The sequence below is a fragment of the Apteryx rowi genome, unplaced genomic scaffold (assembly GCF_003343035.1).
Source record: "Apteryx rowi isolate R43461 unplaced genomic scaffold, aptRow1 scaffold_8, whole genome shotgun sequence".
Classification (NCBI taxonomy): Eukaryota; Metazoa; Chordata; class Aves; order Apterygiformes; family Apterygidae; genus Apteryx; species Apteryx rowi.
Genome location: NW_020451093.1, coordinates 7,957,062 through 7,984,405, shown reverse-complemented (window position 1 = coordinate 7,984,405; position 27,344 = coordinate 7,957,062). Strand labels below are relative to the sequence as shown.

General features: G+C 38.9%; 2 protein-coding genes across 9 annotated transcripts in view; one reads left to right on the top strand and one right to left on the bottom strand.

Annotated features, from left to right (window-relative positions):
* NEB (nebulin) overlaps positions 1–3,153 on the top strand; it is a gene marked incomplete at its 5' end in the record, with an annotated part of 66,319 nt that extends 63,166 nt beyond the window's left edge. Inside the window, 3 exons of the mRNA XM_026088977.1 lie at positions 406–555; positions 925–1,034; positions 1,905–3,153. Of these exons, the coding sequence (XP_025944762.1) occupies positions 406–555; positions 925–1,034; positions 1,905–2,078 (434 nt within the window). The remainder of the gene's footprint in view (positions 1–405; positions 556–924; positions 1,035–1,904) is intronic.
* A 571-nt stretch (positions 3,154–3,724) lies between these two features.
* Positions 3,725–27,344, bottom strand: part of RIF1 (replication timing regulatory factor 1) — a 36,845-nt gene continuing 13,225 nt past the window's right edge. For 4 of the 8 annotated variants that reach the window (XM_026088999.1, XM_026089004.1, XM_026089005.1 and 1 more), the window contains 25 exons: positions 26,994–27,167; positions 26,626–26,736; positions 26,306–26,368; positions 25,289–25,389; positions 24,961–25,047; positions 23,257–23,330; positions 22,946–23,126; positions 21,825–21,932; positions 21,404–21,553; positions 19,819–19,918; positions 18,267–18,531; positions 16,748–16,790; positions 16,173–16,375; positions 15,615–15,714; positions 15,109–15,252; positions 13,207–13,367; positions 12,062–12,151; positions 11,927–11,981; positions 8,484–11,273; positions 7,843–7,989; positions 7,485–7,562; positions 7,278–7,393; positions 6,244–6,397; positions 5,833–5,941; positions 3,725–4,915 (listed from right to left, as the gene is read on the bottom strand). In XM_026088999.1, the coding sequence (XP_025944784.1) occupies positions 4,695–4,915; positions 5,833–5,941; positions 6,244–6,397; positions 7,278–7,393; positions 7,485–7,562; positions 7,843–7,989; positions 8,484–11,273; positions 11,927–11,981; positions 12,062–12,151; positions 13,207–13,367; positions 15,109–15,252; positions 15,615–15,714; positions 16,173–16,375; positions 16,748–16,790; positions 18,267–18,531; positions 19,819–19,918; positions 21,404–21,553; positions 21,825–21,932; positions 22,946–23,126; positions 23,257–23,330; positions 24,961–25,047; positions 25,289–25,389; positions 26,306–26,368; positions 26,626–26,736; positions 26,994–27,167 (5,825 nt within the window). In that variant the 3' untranslated portion in view covers positions 3,725–4,694. Of the gene's footprint in view, positions 4,916–5,832; positions 5,942–6,243; positions 6,398–7,277; positions 7,394–7,484; positions 7,563–7,842; positions 7,990–8,483; positions 11,274–11,926; positions 11,982–12,061; positions 12,152–13,206; positions 13,368–15,108; positions 15,253–15,614; positions 15,715–16,172; positions 16,376–16,747; positions 16,791–18,266; positions 18,532–19,818; positions 19,919–21,403; positions 21,554–21,824; positions 21,933–22,945; positions 23,127–23,256; positions 23,331–24,960; positions 25,048–25,288; positions 25,390–26,305; positions 26,369–26,625; positions 26,737–26,993; positions 27,168–27,344 lie in introns of those variants that run through there. The other 4 variants (XM_026089000.1, XM_026089001.1, XM_026089003.1 and 1 more) reach the window with 4 other exon arrangements.

The following is a 27,344-nucleotide window of genomic DNA, read 5'->3' as shown; positions in this document are numbered from 1 at the left end:
GGCTTGTCTCAGGTCTATGTTATCTGAAGAAGGGAAGCGAGGAATAATTCTAATAAGTCTGGAAACAGTAGGCATAAAAGACAAGAAGGTTGGAAAAGGAGAAAAAAAATCTGAGTATTAAACATAATAAGGGCATCACAACTGTGGCTTTTTGACTAGAACTTTGGCATGGCAGCTCTAGACTGCTTTTAATAGCAGTGGAAAATACCGTTGAGTAACCATAAAAATAGACCTCTATGAATTTGGTAACAGTAAACTGATGGTAGAGGGCTTTGGGTCTTTTTAATATACACACATATGTGTATATGTATATGCTTGTGTATGTATATACACACACACACACACGCGTACGTATTTTTGTGTGTGCATCTTCTTGCAAAGTAACTACATACGCTCTCCTTGCAGTCCAAGCCCAGCGCCGCAGCAGGGAGCATTCCCGCTCTGCCAGCGCCTTGAGCCTCAGTGGTGGGGATGAGAAATCTGAGCCCTCAGATGGCGTGGATCAACATTTGTCCTACTACAGCAGCGGGGGCTTCTTTACCTCAACCACAACAGGTACGAGGAAGACAAAACTGCAGTTTACTCCCATATGATACAAAGGACAAAAACCAAAATAAAACAAACAAACAAACGAACCAACCCCCACCCTCCTATCCATCTTACAGGCCAGCACTTGTCATTATACTCCGTAATGGCTCATGGTCCTGGCTTTAGCCATGAAAAAAAGTACAAAGGTACAACTATAAAATCTTGAGCTATGGACATAACCAATGTAAACTGGAATAAGGCAGATTTAATGCAATTAATTCTATCCCAGTATCTTTATTCAGACCATCTCAAACTTTAACCCTATTGACAATTCCACAATAAATAAAAACATTAAGTACACTGTATAAATTACAAAATATTTCTTTCCTTTTGTAGTGGGCTACAAACATGCTAAAACTATAGAACTGCCGCAACAAAGATCATCTTCAGTTGCCACCCAGCAGACAACTGTATCCTCGGTTCCTTCTCACCCATCTACTGCTGGTGTAAGTAACATTGACCCAGTTACAGCAAACATTCAATCATCGCAGGCTCACTGCAGCACCAGCCTGAAGGTGTCTAGGGTTGGCTTTCTCAGCATGAGTTAGTTGGGTTACCAGGTCAAGCTGTGCAGCTTTGGTGGCCCCTACATGGCCTTCAGCACATGCACTATGCTTCAACTTGCGTTAGGATTGATTGATTAGCTAACAAGCAGGCTTACCTTCTGGGCTGAAGTTCGGTACAAGCCAGGTGAAAATGTAACACCACAGAAGTGGGATAGACTCCAGCCTGCGCTCAAGAACTTTAAAAATAGCTGCTCTTCTTTATCCCGAGAGCAGGCTGTAGAAGGCAATGGTACAGCATCACCCTCCGTGCAAGATGTGCTGGGAGGCAATACCCTTAAGTTTGGCTGGGGTTAACCAGAGCTGATGTTGTTCAAATACACTCTGAAAACATTTTGTTCAGCTTCAGTGTCACTAAACAACACACAGGGGCTCTAAGCTGAGGTACTGTGCTGGCTGACCACCTTAGAAGCAAGGAGACTGCTTCTACCAGAAAATGAACCTAACAAACAGAGCAGTTTCAGAGGGAAAAAAAATCCTACAACCATTTCAGGAGTTGATGTTTGAGTGCATATTGAAAAGAAGTTTTGTGATTGATAGAAAATCAGGCTATTTAAAAGACCTGCCAAAGATACTACAACCAGCACTACTTTTAGAGTATTAAAATAAGTCAAAACACAACTTGCCCCTAGTGTCCACTTACTTACGTTTTGATTCTGACCAGCAGCTATGGCTGTCAGTGCCTGCTAACAGCATTGGTATAAGCGTGCCTCTTCTTTTTTCACCTCCCTTCCCCTCTCTTAAAACCAACAGAAGACATACCGGGCCATGTATGACTACATGGCAGCTGATGCTGATGAAGTTTCCTTCAAAGACGGTGACACAATCGTAAACGTACAAGCAATTGATGAAGGCTGGATGTATGGGACTGTCCAGAGAACTGGCAAGACTGGCATGCTGCCGGCCAACTATGTAGAAGCTGTCTAAAGCAAACCACATCTTCCATAAAGCCTGTCTGCGTGGCAAAAACACATAGGCACTTCTTGCAACATAAACCTTTGGGAAGAAATACTACAAGTTCTTCTCAGTGTGCCTTACTGTTTTCCATGTTGATAAGGCTTTATGAACCATCCTCTTGGGAGGTGGGGGGGGAGGATAGAGGAAAAAAAAAAACACAACAAAAACTACAAACATACAACTGCAGAGCAAAATACTCTTAAAAATATCTTTCCAAAACATTTTTGGAAACTGCCTGTAAAAACACTACCAGTCATTGCTCATGGGAGAATTGTATTTTTTCTATTGTCCAAAATCTTTTTACATTGCCTGGACTTGCATATAAAGTATGTACTGAATACCACCCTCTTTCTTATTTATCTATGCTAGAATTGCAATCCAGTTGAATATCACAGAACTTCTATTCAGATATTTAAGATTAAGATTACCTAATGTTACTTTATTGGTTTTCCCATGAAGAGAAATAGTAGTTTTCTGGGCTATTCTAAAACGTTTGAATGTATTTATTACTTTTCCATGTAAGCAATATTTAAGCTTAGTATCTCAAACCAGACAATATTTATCTGGGAAAAAATCCCACAGCAAAAGCCTCTCCTCTGCTTGCTGAGCACTCATGCATGTGTTTTTCATCCGAGTGTTCTGGGGTCAAAAGCTGTTATTTCTTGTAAATTAGTGAGTAAATAAAGCTAACATTTCTGCAGTATGTTGAATGTATTAACTCACATTCAGGAGCAGGAATCAATCTCATTTTGGCTTCGTCCAGAAAATTTTGAATTGAAATAGGGAAAAAGCCACAAGAATTTACCCCGCAACAGCCACAACAGCAAAAGTCAAACCCTGAGGAGCTGTGAATAAACTTGTCAGATTATTTGTCTGTGAAGACACAGTGGTTATTTGCATCATCTGCTGAAGCATTTTGGTACTGGCCAGTATCAAGAATAAGCTGGAAATAAGAAAACACTTTCTATACTGTGTCCAGAGTACATTTAGATTAAAAATAAGTTACTAGTAGAAGTTGTTGCAACATTAACTTTGAAGGCGTCAGTCACGGTGCTCCAGACCGTACACATTAGACCAGCCCGAATGGGGCAGCGTCGTTCTTTGAAGTGCGATTCACACTGGCAAAGTCCGTCAGCAGGATCGCCAGCACTGGAGGGTGTTAGTTAAACAAAGACGTCGGACACCCTTCCCACACGTGTTGGGCACATCCTTATTTGTGCAGGTCACTAGATGCAACAGCTTAACAAACCCCTACGGAGGCAGGGTTTGGAACCAATGAACGCTTTCAGGAAAGCGGGAAGCCCGCAAAACACTCATCACTGGCGCAGTTTACATTCTTGCTACAAGACACCTTTGTCCTGTTCTTTACTTTCTCTGCAAGATGCAAGAGCAGAGTAGAGAAGATTTACAGTTCTGCTGATGAGATACTATGCTACCTTGTCCTTGAGGACCTACTCCTACCTTAAGGATGCACCGGTGACTGTCCGAGGTCCCTTCCAACCTTGTAATTCCAGCACAATGTTGAGAGGGTTGAAGAAACCCTCCAGGCAGCACTTGCTAAGAGGTATCTGAAATCTTAAGTTTAAATGAAAAAAAGAAATACTGACATTAACAAGTTAGGGAACTATTTACTCTTTTATTTGCACATGTAAGTTCTAAAAACACCTGCAGCAATTCCTTTCAATAAATGTCCATTTTGATAGCTACAGTACAATATATACAAATTAGTTCTCCCAAGTAAAACCCAAGAACTCTCTGAAGGTCTCTGAGAAGCAGCAATGCATTCCATGCAATTAAAATTCAATATCATAAATTATTAACCAACATTTGCAATTGTAAGTCTGTACATAATATACAAAGAGCTCATGTCAAATCCATTCATTTTCCCCACAGGAAAAAGTCTTCTCCACAGAAGGAGAACACTGCCGTAAACAAAACTGTTAGAACATGGGAAAGAGCCTGAGAGGTTTTGCAAAGTCTTGCACCTGTAAGGGTCCATTTTATTATCAGCTTCTTAGTGTGACTCTTATTAAAAAAATGCATGCAAAAATAGATGCCATCCAGCTGTCAAATACCAGGTTCTTGGACAGTTGCCACTTTAAGGAATTAAGCACAGCTCAGCTCAATATAAAGTGGGGCCTAAAAGAGACGCACTGTCAGTCAAAGTTTCAGCAGCTCAAGAGGGAAACAACATGGACAGCACATCAGCGGAGCCAAGGTTGATCTCTAACCATATAGTAAGAGTTTGCAGCAGTAAGAACACTTAGGATTTGAAAAAAATAATAATTTAACTACTCTGTTGGTTTGGTTTCAGTCTTTGCTATTGCACACCTTTATCAAGTTTTCTTTCGCTACCTGAAAGAAATATGCATAGCAATATGATACAAATACCTCTAATATGGAATAAGCAATCCCACAAAATAAAACAACAAAAAAAAGAACACATGATAAGTTTTGCTCATAGAGTTGTTAAAAAATCTTCTATAGTACAAATGCACAGTTTATGGAATAATTCACAAATATGAAAAGCAGTTTTTCAGAAAAATCACTGTAACAAAGTCCTCCTTGCTTAGAAGTTATAAGCAACTACTCGGAACTTTCGTGGGGTGGCGATTTCCAACGGGACTGCAGGTTCTTCATGATACAGTTTGTCATGCCAACAAGTTTTTCCTGCATCTCAAACAGCTGGCTTCCTGAATAGCTGTGAAGATCTTCAGAGGTCAGCTGAGCAGCAAGCGCATCGATTTGGCTCGGAAGATCTGTTGTTGGTTGGCCGTTTGTATTCAACACAACTGGTTCAGTCAAATCTGAAAAGGAATGTAAGTAGGATAGTGTAATAGGTCTATTTTGGTTTAAATACGAGCAGAACTAAGTTGGAAGGTTACAAGTTTCTTCTATACAAAATAATGTATTCAAGCAGTCAACACACAACACGAGGGAGCGTCTGACAAAGGCACCTCTCAGAACCACAGGCTACCCTTCTTTGTACAGGTGACCTTCATTATACTTATATTGTATAATCACGATCAGCATCAAAAATGGAAGTAGTGGATCCTATTCAGATACTGCCAGTAACACACATTATCCCAGGGAAGTCCAACTTTTAAACTGGACAGCTGAAGAGAAGTTAATTCTGCATTCTTGGTTCTCCAGTTAACCAAATGCTTCAAAATATCTTGTAGGAAGAACAAATACAGATTTCTGTTTAAACTATCAGACCAAACTCCAAAAATGAATGCTAGAATTCAGATAAAAATCTAGGCACCCAAATCCAAAGTGGGTATCCTGGGAAACACCTGAAGTGCCCCCTCTCCCTGAAGATGACCTAAGTCTTAAGTACCTCGATTTCATTTTAACCTATTCAAGACATCCCGTTTTGTTTCTGTGCGTGCCCAGAAGCCAGGAGTTACAGCATTAAGCAGCTCAGGGGACATAGCTGGCTGACATTCAGAAAATTAAGTGTTTACAGAGCCCTGCCTAATGCGTTCTTAGCATGCTTATAAAACCTCATTTACCAAAAACCAGAGCACTTCTCCCTCAAAATACATAGCAAGTTTTTAAAAGCCATTACTATATGGCTTCATTAAGTGATTAACAGAATTAACCACCTAATGTGTTAATATTAGGCATTAGCTCAGTTAAAAAAAAAAAAGTGTTCCTATTAGAACAAAATGAAAGCAACAAAATAAACATCCAAATCTTAAGCAAAAAGTCTAATAGTTACCTGTTGCAAGTTTTTCTTCATCTACAGAAAAAGATTTATCCGCTATGTTGTTTACTGGCTTTTCTGTGTCTTCAAGGGCTGCTATTTCCTCAAACCCTCGAGATTTTACCTGGAGGTTTATTTGGGAGAGAGCAAGAGAGACATTTTCAGGGGGGGGGAAATCCCCCCAAACCACACTGAAACTGCATGGTGGGACACATTTTAAACTCATAACAAATACAGTCGTTATGTCCTGTTAATAGTGTTGTAGTTAAGTGATCTGTACCTTGAATGTCAATGTTACTTTGACAGATGGAGATTATGGTTTAAAAAGCTTTTTCTAGGAGAAAAAGATACATCATTCCTCCTGACAGATATAGCAGTTCATTACGTTGTCACATTGGCTTTTTGAGTACTAACACTGAACCTTACCTGTTGCTCATGATATCCTTTCAGAGCTTTTTTAACATTGGAAACTTTAGGAGAACGGATAGGAAGAGTTTTGATTTCTGATGCCGTCAAAGTACTCAGGTCACCCACAGTCTTAATATTCTTTGCTCGAATGAGCTGCCCCAAACCTCTTGCACTGCAGCGGGGGAAAGAAAAAAAAAAAAAGATATCCTGTTTATTGTGCTAGAATCCATGTCTTTTCTGCCTGGGATGAGGGGGCAGGAAGCACTCTTACATGAATGCCGATTAACATACACATAAATGAAGGAAAAACACAATAGAAATGACAGTCTATTTGCAGAGACATGCACCTTTCTGCAATTCACCCTACATCCAAAGAATGACATTCTAAAACTCAAGTACAATTGACAAGAAAAAGCTGAATATGCTAAAAAGGCCACCCGAAACAGTTCCCACTATAGGTCTATAAGGTTTGTCTCAACATACGTTATCAGAATTTTAAATTCATTATCAGAAACCAGCTACCTGGGCTTGTTGGGGGCGCTGCGAAGGAAGTGGGATGCTCCGAAGAGAGAGATGTGTTTCAGGTTTACGAAAATTTAGACATGTTCATGCTTAGTGGTGCATGAACTAAGCACAAACGCCCGTATAACCTTTTGTAAGTTTGAAATAGCTGTTTTCTGAGCATCCCCCTTTCTCCGCAGTACTCCCAACAGCAACTGGGAAGATGGTATCTTTAGCAGTCAGCAGAAATACACGGAAAGCTCCAATTTCTATCGCCACAGATCATGAAGATCAGTCTGCTCCCTCGTATCTACTGGGAGAGGCTCCTGTGTTCCCAGAAGCAAGCTTTTCACAGCTTTACAAAGAAATATCTAGTAATTTCACAATAGCTAAGTCCCTCCCTGCCCTCTCCCCCCCACTTTTAAAAACCTTTTGGCCAAAGATGTCTCCATAAGTCATCACATCTTGTATCAGAAAAAATACTTTTGTAGCTTCGATAAGAGAATTCAATTTCTAATAAATGTAATCTTCACCAGCACTAACCCACTTACCATATGTTTGATGTAATCTGAGGTAAAATTATATCAACTGGTGCTTTACAGCCAACTAAGGCCGGATACACACATTCTGTTGGGCAAGGCAGCGATTCTTTGGCCATTTCAGTAATCTTGAATAATACAGAAAGATTATTAAATTAACTATCACACAACCAAATACAGGAAAAATAGAAGAGATACATGAACCAAAGCACTTCTTACTAAACACTTCTTTGAGCGCTTAAATTTAGGGTTACGAGATCCTGGGGACAGAAATCCTTTGGTTGGAGTGGTAATATGCTGGATAGAAAAAGAGGAAAAAAATCTCTCAGGATCGTAGGAATTCAGTTGATTGTAAGATTCTAGCTACCTTAATCTCAAAATATTTGTTTTCAGAGAACTAGCATCTCACTCAACAGAATGAACCAGACTAGAACAATATTTCTTAAACTTACTCTCTAGTCTTTGCTCTTGTAATTGCTTACTATGAACATACACTGTAGTGCACACAGCCTCACACCTATCATAAATGAGAAACCGAGCAGTTACAACATACAGAATACACTTAAGATTCGTTTACCTTAGCCTGAATGTTAGATAAAATTTTAAGACTTCGTGAAGACGGTGAACTATTTGAAGAATGGGATCTAATGACAGGACTTCTCCTATCTATGTCATCTGCCAGTCCTTCTTGATAAATTGGATTTGCAAAAGAGACTCGACGAATCTGTTTTTAGAGAGAAGTATTATGGTTAAGCTGTAGTATGAACTCAAACCATCACCCTCTGGTGAAATGAGTCCTAAGAGACAAAAACTCGGTTTGAAATAGATACAGTCAAAGTTCTTGAATGCCACCGATCACGCTTCACCCAAGGACAGAAACTATGGCTTTCTTACTGCTAAAGGAAACATTAAACGCATTTTGTAAAAAGCATTTCAAAATGCAGTGGTAAGATCCTAACTGCACACTGGTTTTGCAGTGGTGTTTGTTCCCATGCAACCCAAGCAGGCAGATCCGACTGGTGCTCTATTTCAAAAACAAATTCCCCTCCCGCCCCCAGAAGTACAAGTCTGTCAGTGCTTGTACATTAGAAAGACATCTGCAGGTCTTCATCTTTAGCATGAGATCATTTACAATGAAAGCAAACAGTCAGTAATTCAACACACACATTACATTCCAGAGGGTGGATTACATATGCACAGAGAGTTACGGTACAATACCTTATTAGCAGGTGACAAGGAATCATCATCTTGATTTCTTTTTACACCTCTCTTTAAAATACTAGTGGATGGAGAAGCTGAAGGAGACCAGATACAGCGTGCCTGCATACCATTAGGGCTTTCATTAACTAAAACTAAAGAATCAAGATCTTTTGGCTTTTGAGGTGAGTCCACACTGATATTTTCTTCTGTACCTTCTTTATCTAAGGCCACGTCTTCAGGCACTAGAATTTCAGTTTCCACCAATTCCTTTTTCACCTCCCTATCTTGAAAATTGTAAGTTTCTCCTAGATTAATTTCATCTTTTTCTTCATCATCCTGATTAACTTCTAGCTCATTCATCTCTCTTTTCTCAGGCTGGCTAACAGTCAGCACCTCAGGTATCTCCTCCAGTTGTCCATTTTGACTTATTTCTTCCTTTTCTGTAGCTGCTGGTTGCTCACTGTGATTGCCAGCAACCAGAGAGCTGTCACCAGGCTCATCTGGTGAGGCACACTCAGACAGACACTGTCCCGTTCTGTCACTCTGATCAACAGGCTCTTTCACTTCCACCACAGAGTCATTAATTTCACCTGCTGTACACGCTGTGCTCTCTAGATCTTCCTCCACTACAACAGGATTTCCTTGCAAACTGTCTTCGGATTCTCTCTCTCTTTCCGAGAGAAGTGCACCAGATTCCTTAGAAGGAAGCAATGGGGTGCTCATAGCACACGGTGCCATGGACAAGCTCTCTTCAAAATTAGAATCACCAGACATCGCTGATGTATTTCCAACTGCCCGCGTAGGGGTTGTTTGGGGATCATTCAGTTTATGATTATTCTCACTTATTTCAGTGAATGACTTCAACTGCTGCTTTGTCTTTCCACCACAGCAATCACAGCTCCTCAGTCTTCTCATCCTTTTGCTTCTCTTGTGCTGACACTCAACTATTTGCGAAGAGGAAAGAACATTACCTGAAGCATTTGCTCCTGCTACAAATTCAGACGGAACACTTGAGCTAGTGTCTTCTATGTTTTTTCGCTTTTCAGCAGATTTATTTTCCTCTTCTGCTTTCGAAATTTGCTCAGATACACACGGATTGATGGAAGATTCAGTCAACAGATTGGTTTTGTTTTGTTCCACATCTGGGTTCTGTGCATCAGGTGAAACCTTTGAGTTGGCAGGTCCCATGGCTTCACTAACACCTGTATGAATTACTTGTTTTTTCAGTTCACAAGGTTCAGATGTCAGTACAGTATCTGTGCTGACTTTGCAGCTTAGTTCACCTTTATTTATTTCCAAGAGATTCTTAGTTTCAATTTCTTGAGATGACACCTCATGGCTATGGCTTTCTGGCAGCTGTTCTTTCAATTTAACTTCAAGGGAATCATTTCTATTTTTCACTTTTCCAGATTTTTTCTTCCTTGTGTTTTCTTCTTTGGTCTCAGAGCTATCAGACTCCGAGTTTTCTATGCTGGAGAGCAATCCTTGTGAAGCTCTTCTTGTGTGATATCGCGGGCGTTCCTTTACCTTCTTCTGGCCTACTGTATCTGAACTACAGTCTTGACCTTCCGTATCAGCCTTCAAGCCATCTTCTGGCCTCCTAGCACTTTTGTTCACTTCCTCGTCAACACCCCTTGAAGCATGAGACTCCTTTGAGCCAAAGTCTTCTGCAGCTGTTCTCTCAGGTAGACTGTTTTCTGTTTTATTTCCATTTTCTGTGGTTTTCCCAGAAACTGCTTTCTGCTTTTGGGATATATCATCTTTAATCTGTGGCACCTTCTTTTGTGCAGATTTTTCATCTTCTTTACGCTTGTCTTTCTTTTGATGGCCGTTTTCCTTATCCTGACTACCTGTTGTACTTTCTGCAGGTTCTGACCGTCGTCTTGAAGAACGTCTGAGTGTTTTCGGACTAGGAGACACATGTGGAACCTGATTATCATCACTTGTTATCTGGTCAGATGATACAGTGGTCTCTGGGGGTGTATTTTCTTTAGAGTCTGTATCTAAAGCCCTGCTCTTTTCCATTTCTGCTATAGAATCTTCAACTCTTTTAATTTCTGCCTCTGTAGAACGCAGAGCTTGAGACTGAGCAAACAGAACACGTTCCGTCTCTTCCACTGCTTCCAGATTACTTCCCATATTGGTGGAAACAAAAGACTCTTGTGTACTTCTCTCTTTGTCTGGCCTAACTAACAACCTGGACTGCTTATTTCCTTGTTGCTCAATTTTACTCTGCCTGCGAGTTAGCCTTCGTATTGCAATAACTATTTCTTCAGGTTCAGGTTTTGAAGAATTTTTATTCTCTCCACCAGGTTTTCCTACTTTAGCATCAGCCTTGGGTATATTTGTACTTTCTGGTTTATCTGGCATAGAAGCATTTCCAGACACTTCCGATAAACTGTTTAACGCTGAAATGCTAAAGGGTCTGTGCTCTGAACTATCAAATTTTTCCAGTGTAATGAAAGATTGCCGCCGGCTTGCAGGCTGTGGTGTTCCAGAAATTATGTCACTCGAAGTTGAACTACTACTGACGTTCGAAGTATTTTCACCTCCTACTACTAAGGGCTCCTTTGAAGCTGCTTCTATAATACTTTTTTCTAATTCCTCTCCAAAGGATGGCTCCTTCAGAATCGTGTCAGCTGAATCCTTTTTTAACTCTCCTTTGCTTTTTGAAGTTGAGCTCTCCTCTGTACGAGTAAGGGACTTATTTTTCACACAGTCCGCGTTCTCAAGAGCATTATCCGATTTGCAGTCCTCCATAATTTCATCTGGTTCATTAATGCAGCCTTCACTTTTTGCATTTTCTTCCTATCCCAAAAGAACGAACAGCAGAGCACTGTAAATTTGCTATAAATACAATATAAAAAACAGTTCTAGTAGAATATATAACAAAAAAAAACAAGGATTTTTCAAGCCACCCTTTCTCCAAATTATCCTAGGAGCACAGATTTTTTTTTTTTAAATCCATTTAAACCCCAAAGAACTGCAAAAACATTTTATTAAAGTATTTCAAGAGGCATTTAACAAACCTACAACTAAAATATTTTTAATGAAAAAGTTGCTATATTTTATCTACTTTTTTTGGCACTGCAGTCGAAGAAGCCAGCTGTCAGTGCATTGTCTACACTCATGTCACCCATATCAACATTATTCAGATATGAAAAAAATAAGGGAAGTACAAGAGAAACAAGATATTCTCAAAACAGGCAACACTGCTTGTTGCTGAACCCACATGAAAGTGTCTTACAGGTTACTCAAGAAGAAGGAAAAAAAGATTCCTGTGAGCTGCTACATTTGGGGGTTTGGGGGAGCTATCAATCCCATTTAAAAAGCACATATTTATCCTAGCCAGTAATCAAAGAGTTTTGCTACCCCTTATCAGAACTGCTGATATGAAGAAAATATCACTGGTGTGGTTATGATTCTGATATCTTAATCACCATTAGATAATAAGAAATTACCTGAGGTTTCTTTTCAATATCTTCTTTTGTATTTTCTATTAAAGACGACTTTTTCCTAAAATAAAAGTTACTTAAATTAGAAGTGTTGCAAAAAAGGGGACACTTTCAATGCAGACACTGGCCACCTTTACTTACAAAAAGTCTTCCTGGCTCTGAGTATACTGAGAAAATAAGGTAGTGTCTTGTGAAGTGTCCAAATTGTTGTACATTGCAGGAATATGAGTTCTGGGGAGGGGGGAAAAAAAAGAAAAAAAGAAAAAAAGCAAGTCTGACATTTTGTCTTTAATAAAAGAAATTCTGATGACATTGGGTAATGTAACACACTCATCACAACACAGCTGATTCCTATCTGAAGCGAACCAAACTTCTGAACTCACAAGACTATCAAACTGCAACGGGGAACAAAGCGGGGACTGCTGTCCAGAAAGCACAGCAGCGTTTATTCACATAAGGACGCTACGTGATCACAGTCCTCTCCCTATCCTGCGCGGAAAAGACATAATATTGCAATCAACTACTAGAAGTTCACAGTCCCAGCGACAAAGCAAACTGTAAAGTGGAGAAGAGTTCACTATTCTCACTTGCATTAAAGCTTTTTAAATGAATCTAACCATGCTTACAGACAAAAACACCCTTGTGATTGGGATCCCACTGCAAAGAATCATTAACACATGCTGACCATACAACCCAAGTGAGTTCCCGTCAAGCAACACAAGCAAAATTTGCTTACAAAAACCCACATCTCTGAATAGCTCTGGTAGCTGACTGAGTACAACAGATACTGCAGTATTATTTTCTCACGTAGAAGGGGGTAACTCTAGAACTTGTTTAATTACAAGGGAGCCTTCAGAAATATTCTGATTTCTTATGTGCTGCTGACAAATCTAAGACTGCTCTTCAAACCTAAATTCTTTCCTTCAGATCAGGTAGAGAAAATCCTTTTATTTCAATGATTTCAGAAAAGTGACAGCTTCTATTTTATATTCCAAACGAGTCATGAAATGAAAATGCAAAGCCTAAATTATCAAACTAAGGCCAGATCACACATACTGTAGGTAATCAAAATAAGAAACGTAGGTCAGAGATTAATTTGGTTGCTTTTGGTATAGTGAAGCAGGGAACTCTGTTAAGCTTCAGCTTTTTAACTTGTACGGAAGAGAGAGACATATAATTACTTACAGTAGTTTGAGACACAGGAATTAAAGTTATGTCCGTTTCATATACTCTGCTCATAATAAAAGGGCATTTCACAGAAAGTTTAAACAGAATGAATTACAGACCTCTTTGACCTAAGCACTTCTTTCTGATGTTCTGTCAATATTCTTGCTTTTGTTTCTGGAGGAATAAACACAAAATCAGCAGATTTCTCCTCTTCCAGAACTATCTCACTTTTAGTCTTCAAAGATGAAAATTCTAGTTTCAGCTGTGGAAAGTAAAAAAGCTGGATTAGAAGTGAGACAGATTCAGGTGCAGACAAAGGTGCTTCCACAGTTCAGGTACATCCATCCTGAATGGAGCAGTTCTCAAATAACTGTGCTTCTCTCAGCATTAGCCAGCAGAAATCCCTCTGCAGGTGCCCGTTTACTTCATGAGTGTCTTTCCCCCAACACCACCACCTATGAGAGAGGTTCTGCAACCCCTCCTCTGTGCCCTTATATAAACATATAAGCTTTTGCACTTCCTTTAGTTTCTTGAAATTTAAAGGCCTTAACAGGTGAGGTCACCTTGATACTCAGGATGACTAATGTTTAGTGTTGTTTAATTAATCCATGATTCCTGAAGTACATGGTAAGAGGGATCCCATTTAAAAAACTGTCTGCAATCACCAAAGGATGACAAGAACAAGTACCACAGCATCACCCCAGGTGGACAGTCGAAGTATCACCATCCTTTATTTTCTGTCTCAGCACGCTCGAAGGACAGAAAAATGCTAATATCCCTCAATAGATCTCTCAAGTTCCCTGTTGCTGGGCAGATTTATCAGCTCCAGATTTAGGAGGGAATGCAGGAGCTCTGACTGTTTAAGGACAGTGATCACTGCTGCTGTATGAATCTACCAGGAGGTGTTTTGTGGCTGAATACACAGGCAAGCAGAAGGATCAGTTACACCAGTGAGGCAGTGTATGGCTGTAAGGTTGCTTGAAGAACTTCTCCTCTGCATCAGCATCATGTAAAGGTGAACAGCAGTGAGCACTGACACCAGGATCACACTGAGAAAGTAACATGCCTGTTGAACCTCCAGGAGGGAAACGCTCAGTATTAGTTGAAAGGTGATGCACTGACTCTCAGAGAATTCCAGCACAGAGGAGAAGCATCGTCAAGACAGTCAAGCGCACTGTAAGGTAAACTGATGTTGGTGGTCACAAGGCCAGTCACAACTGGGGAACGCGGAGAGGATGATCCTTCTAGTATCTGTTCAGGACTTGAAGACTTTGCGATCGATTGCTTAAACAGAAGTACAGACCGTCAACAGCAAGGAACCAAGCGCATGCTTGCTGGGGGATGTGCTTCTCCTCCAAAAGAAAGGGCAGCAGCTATGCCCCTTCTAGGACCATGTCAGAACTCAAGCCGCAGTTAACCACCTCATTTTTCAGCATAGGATTTAAGGAACATCCAAATGAAAAAGGTATAACAAACAGAACAGACCAAGAATTATTTCACCAGAGTCTAAACACTTACACTCCAGACACAAGGAAAGGAACAGTTCTGTGCTTGGCAGATTCCATCTTACATCTGTTACCTTATGGATAACAGAAGAGAAGAAATACTCCGCCCTTCATTCTCCAGTACCAGGGTCACACAGATTGACAGTGTTACTCAAAAATTAAACTCTCAGAGCACATGGCACAGCTCTACCAAAACTGAAGATCCGATCCACCCCAACACTAGAGTTTGTCATAACGTGCAACCAGAAGCATGAACCGAGTGTCTGATTGCCACTCTTCCTGTTCGTCAAGCAGCATAATCCCTCCTTAAACCTCAGCAGTCTCTAAACTTATTACAGAATTTGAACAGAATTTACATGAACATGCTGTACAGCTTAAATTTGAAAGAAAAGACTGAAATACTTCAGTACTACATGATTCAATAACTTTAACTAAGAATTCACAACAGTATTAAATATTCTACTGCAAAAAAAAAAAAAGGATCTGATTCGTTACACTTATTCATAAGCACCTTACCTTTGCAGATGTTACTTGAACATTATTGGTCTTGTCTTTTACTTCACTTTTCAGTTCACTCGCCTGTGCCAACAGAGAATCTCGTTTTCGACCCGACTTTACTTCCATTCCACTTATCTTTGCATCCCACTGTGAATTTTCCATCTATTTAAACAAAAATACACTGAACGCATTGCTATGAAGAAACCGAATTCAAGTTTCGTAAATTCATCCCGCGATGTGTTCATCCTTCCCACTCTCCTGTTTTCTCTAAATTACATAGAGGACAACTTAAAAGATTATTTTGAACAAGCTGGTAGTAACCAAAATTTAAAATGCAAAAACTATTAAGAGTCAGCTCAGTCTCTCGTCAGTGCTTATTCAGCTTAGTTTCCTACTTCAAACATGAAGCAAGTGCAAATCAGTCATGGCGGGGAAACAGAGTTCACCTTGCACTAGGAAACCTTCTGAATGACTCCCCCAGTCATACGCAATGAAGCGCCCGCTGGAGTCAACAAAATACTTACCGCATCAGAAAACGGGCCACTGTCGTCTTCTGCTATCTCAACGCTTTCAAAACCAGGCAGGAGGAGGGGAATTTTCTGTTTGGCTTGGCTTAACACAGCTCTGCTCAACACAAAATGTCAGACTTAGTGGGGGGAGCGGGGGGAAGCATGCAACAAGACCAGCAGACACACCAGCCCTCCAACAGGCAAAACATACACAGTAAACAGAACAACGCCAATTTGTTCATCTATAACTTAAGATCTCTCTTCCCTGTGTTACAATTCATGGCTTTTACAGCCAAGTAACCTTACACATGAATTTCCAGACCTATTTTAATACTTCTCAAACATCCTTCTAAGCATTCAAGGATAAAACCGTATATTTAAGTCATTGCACACAGTTAACTTCAAGGATGAAGGTACTTTCACAATTTAAACATACTACCAATGCTTTTCTTCCACACATACACACTTGATTATGTCTAGTTCTTACGACCAGAAAGAGAACCTGCTTAAAACTGCATGGACTATATATTGTTGCACAGTCCAAGCCACACACAGCATAAAGATATATCTTACTTTAACTCCTCGGGATATGTTAACGATGTAGCCTTAGCAAATGTTGCATTCCAGAAGTGGGCACACTGGTTGCGCATCTGTTTGCTCTTATGCTGAAATATTACACACAGCAATGGAGAAAGCTGCTCTAGTAGTTCACTATCGTAAGAACCAGTGCAGTGAGACTCTAAACACAGGATAATCTCGGCCAGTAACTTTTCAAGCTGAGCGAAGGAAGAAGCAATATTTTTAGTCTTTCATTCAAATGTTGCACATATTTACTACTTAAAAAAAAGGCTTTTCTACAAACAGAAAGAGTTGTTATCCTGTAGGATATTATGGCTTGAATAAACAAGTCTGAACACCATGCCACAGAAAAAGTCTCACTCTAAATAAATCAGATATAACTGTGTTTAATAGCTAAGCTAACAGCTCCTCACATTAGCTGTCTTCTCAGTAAAATACAAGTAGTTTAAAATTAAAATTACCTTTGCTACAATTTTGTTTAGAACACAGGATGAATTGCAAAAACCCCCCTCTAGAATGTCATATTCCCCCCTCCCTTCCCTCCCTCCAGCTGTCTCTAGCAAATTTACCTTGTTGTTGAGATTACTGTACACTCTAGGTACATCAGCAAGCCTGTCAAAACAAAAAGAAATTATGAAATTTTGCTGTCTCATCTATCCCAAACATAAGAATTAAACCACACTCAAGCATTGCACACTAGGCTTAATACACAACTTGATGAGTACACAGCGTGGGTACGCAGGGAATCAACCCTCTTCACTGGGCAGTTACAAGCTTCCCGACTTGAAGACTTTCAAGCGAGCCTTCCCTTTAACACCAGACACCCGCATGCTCTAAACGTTTCTTTAAACCACCTAATGGCAAAAATGAGCACTAACTACTTCAACTTTACAATAAAATGTTTTCTGATAAAGTAACTTTTACCTGCCTTGTATCGCTCTTATCTCTCTTTCCAAACAGTTTCCCAGGCCCCATAAATACCTGCGTATAAAGCTGAAGCAGCACCTAAACTAATTTCATGTAAATATATCCCTACACGCACAATCCTAAAAAATGCGAGAGATCAGTGTTTTGTAATTTCTTTTAAGCCCATGACCTCCAAGCTGAAGACAGAGGTTCCCAAACTTATGTTTGCTTGCATATTGCCTCCCTTCAAAGACACATATCCAACACGAACATCTCCCTTTTAATGTATAATTCTGAGACAGGCAGTGCTCAGAGGCAGATGAGGTGGGAGGTGGAGAGAGCAGGTGTAGTTCAACTCTACCTTCATAAAGGAATTATTCAAGCTGTAAGGTTTTTATAGTTGTACTAAGTGATTCTCAGACCATATTTACCATGTGCAGCTTGTTTTGGATAAGTATTATTTCCAGTGGCCATTTTAGAGAAATGAAACATCATGACTGAAATTTTCAGTTTGTGCATAATGAAGCGGAGGTAACGTTATTCACTCCAAAGAGACGGCAATTCGAACCATCAAGCTTTCAGAAGTTATACAGCGTTCCTTTTGTAATGAAATCAAGTTTGGCTCCATTTCTAAAGAAAAGCCTTACAATGGGAACTACTACCCGCACGTGCATTTTTGGGATACCACCGAACATCAGCTGCGCTGCCGCCTAGCAGGTAACACACCGGCGAGCGCCGAGGGCCGCCGCGCACGTCAGCCAGAGCGCCAGACCCGTTTAAATTCAGTGGCACGCGCCGAACGCGGTGCTGCACCAGCCAGGCCGCTTCTGAAGCCATGCCAGCTTGGGTGCCACCGCGCACTCGGCCCCGGCACCCCAGCTTACAAACAGCCGTCACAGCAACCAGCAGCTTCCCGGCAACTGTCCCAGGCAGACACGTTCTACTCGCAGTGGCTGGGTGCACTACAGGAACGGTGCCTACTAACCAGGTTGAGTCTAGCAAAATACTCTGTGCTCAAAAAGGAGGTTAGTAGGAGTTGAGAATTCTTAGTATCCCAGGACTGATGCTTTGAAAAACCCTGAGCTATGCTTAAATATAATGCTTGCTACAGACTACACAAAATTACACCAATAAGCAGCAATACAATGAATCCAGTTTTCCAGTCATTCCTAAAATACTCACTTCGTTTTTTCATAAAACACTGCCAGAGGTTTTGAAAAAATTGCAAACATAGTCCCAATCACTGAAGGCAACGAAACACAGCTGATGATATTGTGAAGAATAGCAATAATTGAAGGACCAACAGAGACCAGCGTTTCTGAACAGATTTCTTTGGAACTGAACACATGGAAAGAGTTTAACAACATCACCAGGAGTCTGAACAGAGAGGCGAGCTTTCCAAGGGGCTCCTTTTTCTTCTTAGACCAATCCGTAGGTGTCTGTGGAGCTAAAAGAAAAGATTTTTTAAAAGTTTGTTTTTTCACCCTATCTCCATGCTTTAAGATTCCTATCTAACCTACATACATTATAAACAATATTAGAACTTTTTTTTTTTCTACACGGGAAACAGAACTTTGATTCCTAAACTGTATCTGTAGAAAAACAGTCTAAAACACAGGCCTAACAGAAGACTTACATTTTTAATGCATCACTTTATGATATCACTACAGATACAATTCCAATTCCTTTCATTTATACTTACTGTTGGTCATACAAATGACTATGTTTTTAAGTATCTTTAATATCTACTTGCAAAAGGATGGCAACCATTGTACAGATACCAGTTGATATGCGTAAGTTTTAGAACAGGGATAGGGAGGGGAGGGGGAGTTTTAGTCAAAGTGAAAAGGTTCCATCATGCTTTTCCTTATTAAGACTCAATTAAAGCATTTCATTCTTTCAGTAGTCCAACACGACGACTTGCTACCCTAACATTCAAATGGGGCAGAGAAATTATTAAAAAAATATCTTCAGTTTTGTACTGAATTACAGTCACTTTGCAAATCCTTTCTTCAATAGTTGTAAGTGGGAAGAGGCAACAGCACAAAGCACCTTTTACAATGTCCTCTTGTATTCATGTATCACCATGGATTTCAAGGCAAGGCAGGAAACCACTCTGCAAACCTATTAATCCTATTCCCGATTAACATTATGCAAAGCAGCTTCAAAAGCAGTAGCCTTTCAGTTGTAATGTTAACAGCTTAACATTCATTTTAGGCAGGTATTTATTATATAGTTGGACTATGGTTTATGATCGAGCATTGCTACTTCAAAGTATGTTTAAATAGAACAAAAGAGGCAGATTTCATAGGCAAAAAGTGAAATTATAGCTGAAACATCAAATACATCTTCAGATTGAAACAGAGCTATATTCTAGAGGGAGCTGGAAAGGAACGGAGCCTCAGTGTTTACATGCATTTCACACGTGCTATATTTTGTCAAGCTAACTAAGTTTAGTAACTAAGTTTAGTAAGCTTTGCCAAGCCAGCTACGTTTAGTAACTACTAAACTGCTCAACAATTAAGAAAAGGTACCTAAAGACATTGGATGATATTTTGAGTTCATTTTTGTGACTTTTTTAAAATCTGCTCAGTGCTTAGATAATACGTAGACTATATGGACTGCTGATATTTTACAGTCATCACTTTTGAATCTACAATAATTCCAGCTTTCAAACAACCCAGGAAGAAAAAAAATAGACAAAGAAAATCGCAATATTCAAATGTTTTCTTACATCTATTTTTTGGTTGATATTTAGTACCATACGGTGCAAAGTTGATGCAGTCCACCATAACTGATATAATATGGATGAGACCATCCACCACTGAAAGGATCTGAGTAAGAAACAGAAATCATTAGCAAACCTTAGAAAAAAGGTTATAGTGACATAAAACAAGACGTGTTGGCCATTCAGGACAGCAATGCAACAACTTCAAATTTGGAAGGAGGGAAATGGATGAAATTTGACTACATGGTCAGGTACAACTAAGAAAAGAAAAGATTATGATTTAAAATAAGCACATTTGCATGAGGGAAAGATGCAGTCTTCCCTCTCGACACAAATGAGATGCAAACATATATAATTCTAAAGAGGCAAAACAGTAACAGGCAGCTGTAAGAAGATATTAGATTTAAGAAGATGCATCAAAAATATAAAGGTTCAAGGTACTAGCTGTCTAGTAGAACATGCCATCAAATCTCAGTGTGGCCTTACTTCAGTTACTATACAAAACCTGATTTTAGAAAAGCCATTGTTGGCATTAACAGCAAGATTTTCATTAACAACACTACAGTCAGAAAGCACAATCGGTTTCTAGGACAGATGAAGAGATTGATGTCAAGCATTTTCTTTTTCCCCAATCCACCACATCTTGTTCTAAATAAAAGGTTGTGCTTCCTTTTAAAAGGAAGGCCAAAAAAAAAAAAGCCTAGTTTCAACATAACTTATATACTGAAGCTCTTAAATGCTTAAATTTGGCTTAATGAATAATTAATTTCTGAAAATTGAAGTTTATAATCAGGATTAGTACTGTACACAGCAGCATCTAAAAAGCTGTAATGATGTAATCCTCCAAATGACATGTTTTCAGATTCCACTTTTCTTAGGCATTTCTTGTTTGCTCCTTTCACAGTATTTCCATCCCACCCCCCCAAATATTCAACTTTGAAGCACCTGAGATTTTATGTTCCAAAGTAATATGTAATATTCACTGACACCTACAGACACTCTTACTCTCCCCAGCTGATGTGGTCTTGCAAACAAACAAGAGAGGTAATGCAATACCTCCATCTTTCAAAAGCTCTCTCTTTTATAAAGCTTTACTGTTAAAGGTCTTAGTTTTAGTGTGTAGGGTTGAAACTGCCAGGAATAGAGCAAACTATGTTCTCTGAATGCTACGATGCTACTCTATTCTCCTTCCTAATGAAAACATCTGTTCTTTTCGGTATTGGTTAATTTGACTTTAAGTTGCTTCATATATTCATTTCAACTGGTCAAATTATATTTATCATGATAATGACATTCACTAAGCCAGTATTACTTAAGTATTTAGAAGCCAAATGCAAAACCTGCTTAACTTATTGTAATAATAAAGCATTATAATTACTTTTACTCTCTTCTTTCAATCCATTTTTGGATCAACTTGTTAACTCCCATCAGTAAAAAGAAATTTTCCTACTGCTTTAAGTCCTCCCCACTGCCCACTTTTAAGTTACAGAAAACACTACATTAAAATTTTCAATATGTTCTTGCACATGTACCTAGTTTAAAAAGTTTGCTAAAATATTTATATAGTTCAGTATCACTGGTTTATACTCACTACTGGAGTTTCACCTTCTAGCCCAGATATTATTTTTGCACAAAGTTCTTCACAGCACACGTTTTCTTCTGCTGTTGCGACTAAAGCAGCACAGCGAGCAAATGCTCTATACAGGTCTGACCAAGTGCGCAACAAGGATTTCATAGTTGGCTTTAAAATAGAAAGAAAAAGTTTATAAATATCAATGTCTGTGCATAGAGATAAACATTTGTTTTAAGTTTTCTTCTTCTGTAAAACCTACACAACTTGAGAATCCCAGCCTTCAAACAATAGTCTTATATGTATGTATACACACACATATACATATATACACACACACTCCCCTGGTAAATTAAACTCTACTCTGAGATTATTGGGTAGTACTTCATAATTTTGATCAAACCCACATTGTTTCTAATCAGTATTAGCAATTCACTGTTACCTGTGGAAATCCCTGAACGGGGAATATATGGAATACGGGTAGCAGCAACGCACTATAAACAGCATTGAAGTTGTGCTCCAGCGCATCACCCTGATTTACTTCGTTAGTCTGCAACGAGAAGTTTTTGGTGGATTAGCAACCTGCAAAATTTATGTGATGAATAAGACTGTTCCAAATGCATTTATTTTGTACATAAAATTTGCACAAATTAAATAACTTACGGTGTTTTTAAATTAGCCATTTCTCAGCTCCTTCAGAGCTTAAGTAGAAGCCATTATTAAAGGGCGGGGGGGCAGGGGGAGCACTACTTTTTAATTCCAAAATAGCTCCTTAACCCCAGAGGGAAAAACAGATTTAGAATTTTTAATTAATTTTACTGATTTCAGTTGCAGTGAATGATGCTAGCAACCTATTTAAAGCACCTAAAAATAACTTCCTTTAAAAATTCAAAGATTTTTTTTTTTAGGTCCAAAGACTACATGGTGATTAGCTTGACAGTTCCTACATTAAAGTCAGCGGATTTCTGGCAAGCAGCCTGCAGAACCAGTTGAATGTTACAGTTTACATGGCTTTTATTAGGGCTTTCAATTAAGAAGTCTAACATTACTGGAAAACAGTTCTAACTACAACCTAAATCTTGCAACTCAGTATTCACAAAGAGCAAACAAGCTTATTACGTGAAGGTTAGGAGGTCCTGAAGGGCAAGTTTTCAGCCTTTGCAACAACCAGGCTACACTGAAGGCTCAAAGCACATCTATAAACACGTCTGAAATCTTTAAAAAGGGGGGAAAGATCCCAGCACTGCACCGTACATTGTACAGAAGAATAATTACTCTTCCGACTGGAATCACCTGAAACCTCACTTCCGACCAGCACTCCTGCCTTCCCCCTCCTTTTTACTCCCTCGCTTTGCAGTGTGCATCCTTCAGTTACAAACCTTTACAAATTGCCGTACACATCCTACTTTCACAAACACTACCAAGGCTTATGTAATTTTGCCATCGCTTTAAGACATCTAATTCCTAAAATTATATTAAAGATCAGCACGAAAATTTTCCCTGTGTTTTTCTTTGGGGAGGGGTGAGGGAGGAGCAAAGGGCGGGGGGGACACAACACTATACCCGATTAATCCATTCGGTTAGCGGATTAACGACAATACTCCACATTCTCCAGAGATGCTCCTTGTTCTCCACCTGCTTTGTGCTCTGATTAATGATGCAGAACACAGATTCGCTGAAAGCCAGCGGAGATGTAGGACCAGATAAAACATAACCCACGAGAGTTTCTAGGATTACGAAGAACCTAGGGGAGAAAAGTTACACAGGTAAGTTTAACTGAAGTTAGAAAGAAGCTTCAATAAAATCTTAGACTATGGGAAGCTTGTTGAAAAAACAAACAGAACCCACAGTAATCTTTTCTTTAGGACACCTACCTCTCATCTGTTACACACTGCTCCAAGAGGTTATTATGGAAAGGCAGCTGAATTAAGAACAAAGCTGGCGTTCCCTTGTAAAAGAAATTTAAGAGGTCAAAACAGTCTACACTGAACAAATGAAATAGATACACATTTAAGTGAATCTGCTATCTTCTATATTTAACTGTAAGCCACAAATCTGTAACCACTGAAAGCAAACTGTATGATATAGTCAGTCATAACACTTCAAAATAAAAACTAGTGGTGAAAGATCCTGGTACTTTAGCTTCAGCTATAGTATAACTGGTGTTCTGCTAAAAACTTATTTTTAAAAGGTTATGAGTTATAGCACATCATTTTTACTGCTTTGAAATTATAGGCAACAGATAAGTAGACATAAGGCCAATACTGCATATTACAATTCCTTGAACAACATGGAGCAGTGTGAGATTTGCTTAATTTAAAGTTTCAGTAAGACATCTTTCAGACAACCTTGAATCCTTTAAAATCTGTCAGAGAATTATTTCAGATTTGCTGATAAGGCATTTAACAAAACACATTTAATATCTGCCAGTTAAAACTTCATCAGCCTTAATAAAGCTCTGACTGTAATTAAGGCTTAAGAAAGCCTCCAAAAAAACCAAGACATCCTTGAGAACTGAGCTCTTAAGTCAGTTCCACTACACAGAATTTATACAACTTGAGGCATCCACTTGCTCTGCTGTACTCAGATATCCTCTCGCAGATATCGGTCTGCTTCTAAAACCTCCCCAAAAGAATTCCATGCTCTCCCCGACTAAAAGCGTAAACAATTAGCTGCTTTCGCAGGCTAGAGAGCTCCATCTCCCTCTGCTGCTGCAAAACAAACGAGAAACCTCCTATCTACTGAGGCACACAGAAGAGCTGATCACCATTCAATTTTAGACTGCTCTAAACCACCTTTAAAAAAAAAAAAATCCAACTGCCAGCAGGCCCCCCCTCAGGCTGTTTCACTCCAACCAAAAATCTTATTTCAGCCTTTTCTCACAGGCTATTTTCTGTGGCTGTCTTCTACATTGCCCTCCCCTCGTTCTCCCCTCTAAGGCAGCACACAGCGTTCGCCACAGAACTCCAGGTAGGGCTCATCAGGACTCAAGCAGAACCAGAGTATTTCTCCCTAATGCTGGATACCAGCTTTTTTTTTTTTTTTCCTTTTCCTTTTTTTAAAGTAGATCATGGTTGACATCTTCAGCTGTTAGGCCACTCTGACTTCTGATCATTTTCTGCAGTAATGCTGCCCAGCAAGACATTCTCCGCATTGTGTCCGTGCATTTGATTTTTCCTGAGGAGTGTAACACTTATCTTTCTTTACTGAACTTAACTTTGACTTCACAACATTTTCCCAAAACTTCATTTTTCGGTATATAACAAGCACTATACAGTTAGACTATGCAGTTTCCTTGAAGATTATCTGCAACCTGTACAGTAAATCATGACTTAAATAAAAGGAGAAACCTTGTTTCATCCAATATTTTCAGCACATCCCTATTTAGCTACTGACAGTTAAATTATTCATGAGAAGTCAGGGGCTGAAAACAGAATCAGTGTTCCAGAAACTGGAACATAATTTTCAAAAGATCTGGCTGTCATGACTTAAAGCACTCTGTACATTTGTGCACATATGACTTCCTAATGCCTTTAAGCATAAATAAAGACAAAGATCTGGAATAAAGTCAGACTTACGTTTAAAAGATCCATATCGGCAATCTGATAAGCTGGCGATCCCAATACTTTGGGGGGCAATTCCTTAACAGTAATGTCAATGAGGGACTAAAGATGGGAAAAAGAAGAAAATGTATTTAAATACTAGGAACCTTAGGGAAGTTATTTTTGTAACAGTACAAAATAATAGCAAAATTGTAACACTCGCTCCTCCTTAGGAGGAGGCTCCTCCTTTTCACCAAAAAAGTTGGCTCTTAAGAGGCAGTGCTGATGCATAAAATGCAAGACTGCCTCCAAGCAGAATTTAGAAAATCAAAAAGATGAGATTAAAAAAACACATCTGACTTACCAGTATTTTCTGCATAGGAAGAGAATTTGATCTAACAGTGTTTTTTAAGGCCTGGAGCAACATAGTCAGTACTTCGGACCCTTGCTTTTCTTTCTTATTTCCTAGAACAATGTATTTACAGTTACAGCAGAACAGACTAATGGTCACTGTGATCATCATTAAATATAATGCACTGTAAGCCAAAATAAATCCTGTATATCACTATAAACATATGCTAGACACTTTACAGAATCAGATACCAAGTCTCTGCTCTAAAGAACAGTGTAAAAAGTTTAAAGAAAAAAATTCTAAGTTTTATTATTAAAACTGAAAAACCTTCCTACCTTTAACACAGACTTCTGTACACCCTTAACTTTGACGTGTTCAAAAATGCTGTGAAGTATTACTTCACCCAAGTGTTATATTTAGTACTGGATTTTTGCTATGCTTTTCAGTTAGACCTTTCAGTGCAAGGAAACTTCAGTATTAAGAATGTTCTGCACTTAAGGCCTTTATAGAGTAATGGACTTTTTTTTAATATGAAAGAACTTATCTTTATACATCTGTGAAGAGATTATGTTTACTATGAGACAAAATCCAAATTAAAAAAAAAAGTAGCTGTAGGCACACAAGGAGGAATTTATACTAATTTGATTAAGACACTGAAATCTAAGAGCTTTCCTCAATACAAAGACATGGGGTGGGATTTTTTTTTGATATGGCAAAGATTTTTTCAGTAAGAAAAGCACAACTGCTCAAGCAATTGCAGTGCTGCTACATCTTCTTGCTTAAGAGACAACACAGCTGTAGTCATGTGGTACTGTGCCTTTGCTAGTAAGCCTCACTGGAGCAGATCAGATGTTCTTTCTTGTAATAAAGATGGAGGCATCATGTAAAGATTAGCTTGTTTCTTTAGGAACAGCTATTGATGATGCATAAAAATGGGCAATTGCTAGCAGTGAAGCAAACACTTCTTAGAGTCTAATCTTAAAAAAAAACTGGTCAGCAATAACCAATATAAAATACACTTTTTTTTACCTGATTCAATAGCTGTTTTTACATATCCATTAATGTCCTTCCATATAATATTCAGCATAGAATCTGCAAGATAACACAATTTGTATTTTAGATTTAGTGTCTGTTTAATGTTTTTATTACAGACTGAATAGAAGTATGTTAAACTACAGACTTTGATTTAAGCCACAACTCAATCTCTCAAACCTAGCTGGATCAGTTCTCTTTAATAATGTCAGCACTGGAACATTACAGAATAGTGGTTACTTTATTCTTTCTTATCTTTCCCTCCCCCAGATTCTTTTCTTAGAAACAAAAATCTAATTTCACCATTAAATTCTTACCAGGAACCTCTTTTCCAATTGCAATGAAGCCATCCTGAACTGCATTTATAAGTGTGCTGGCATGCTTACAAAAAAAAGAAGGGCTACTGATCAACGGGTACTGAAGAGGCTCTATGAGAAGAACAAAACACATTCTGTAAATCTGTTATTTTGTGGTGCACTTTTAGGACAAATCTTTTTTAAAAAAATCAAGTATAAATATGCATTATAAGCATTTGATACAATTGAAAACATTTTCTAATATTAAAGATGACAACTAACACCTTTAAATATTTCAAGCATTTCATGCTAATGGGCATCTTTAAGTCTAATAAAAGTAGTAATTTCAGGTTAGGCAAAAGTACTTTGAAAAAATACAACTCATATACCTAAACTGAGTACCAGCTTATTTTGCTTAGCAAAATTCAAAACTTCTGGACCCCTCAAAAAGTGAAGCAGCATTTCAATTCCCAAAAGTTGAATGGAAGGAATCACCACCATTCCTGCTGTACTAGAATTCAGGTTCATCCTTGGTGTGACTGGACTTCCAAATGGGTAAGGACCTGGAGGGAGGGTTGAAAAGTTACATTACCAAGTATTTCATCTAGAATCAAGTGAAAGGAAAGATTCAACAGACCAAAACCCCAAAGTTAACACTAAAAAAAAACAAATCACAGAATAATATAGGCTCAAAGGGATCTCTGACAGTCAGACATCTAGTACAAACTCCCGCTCCAAGT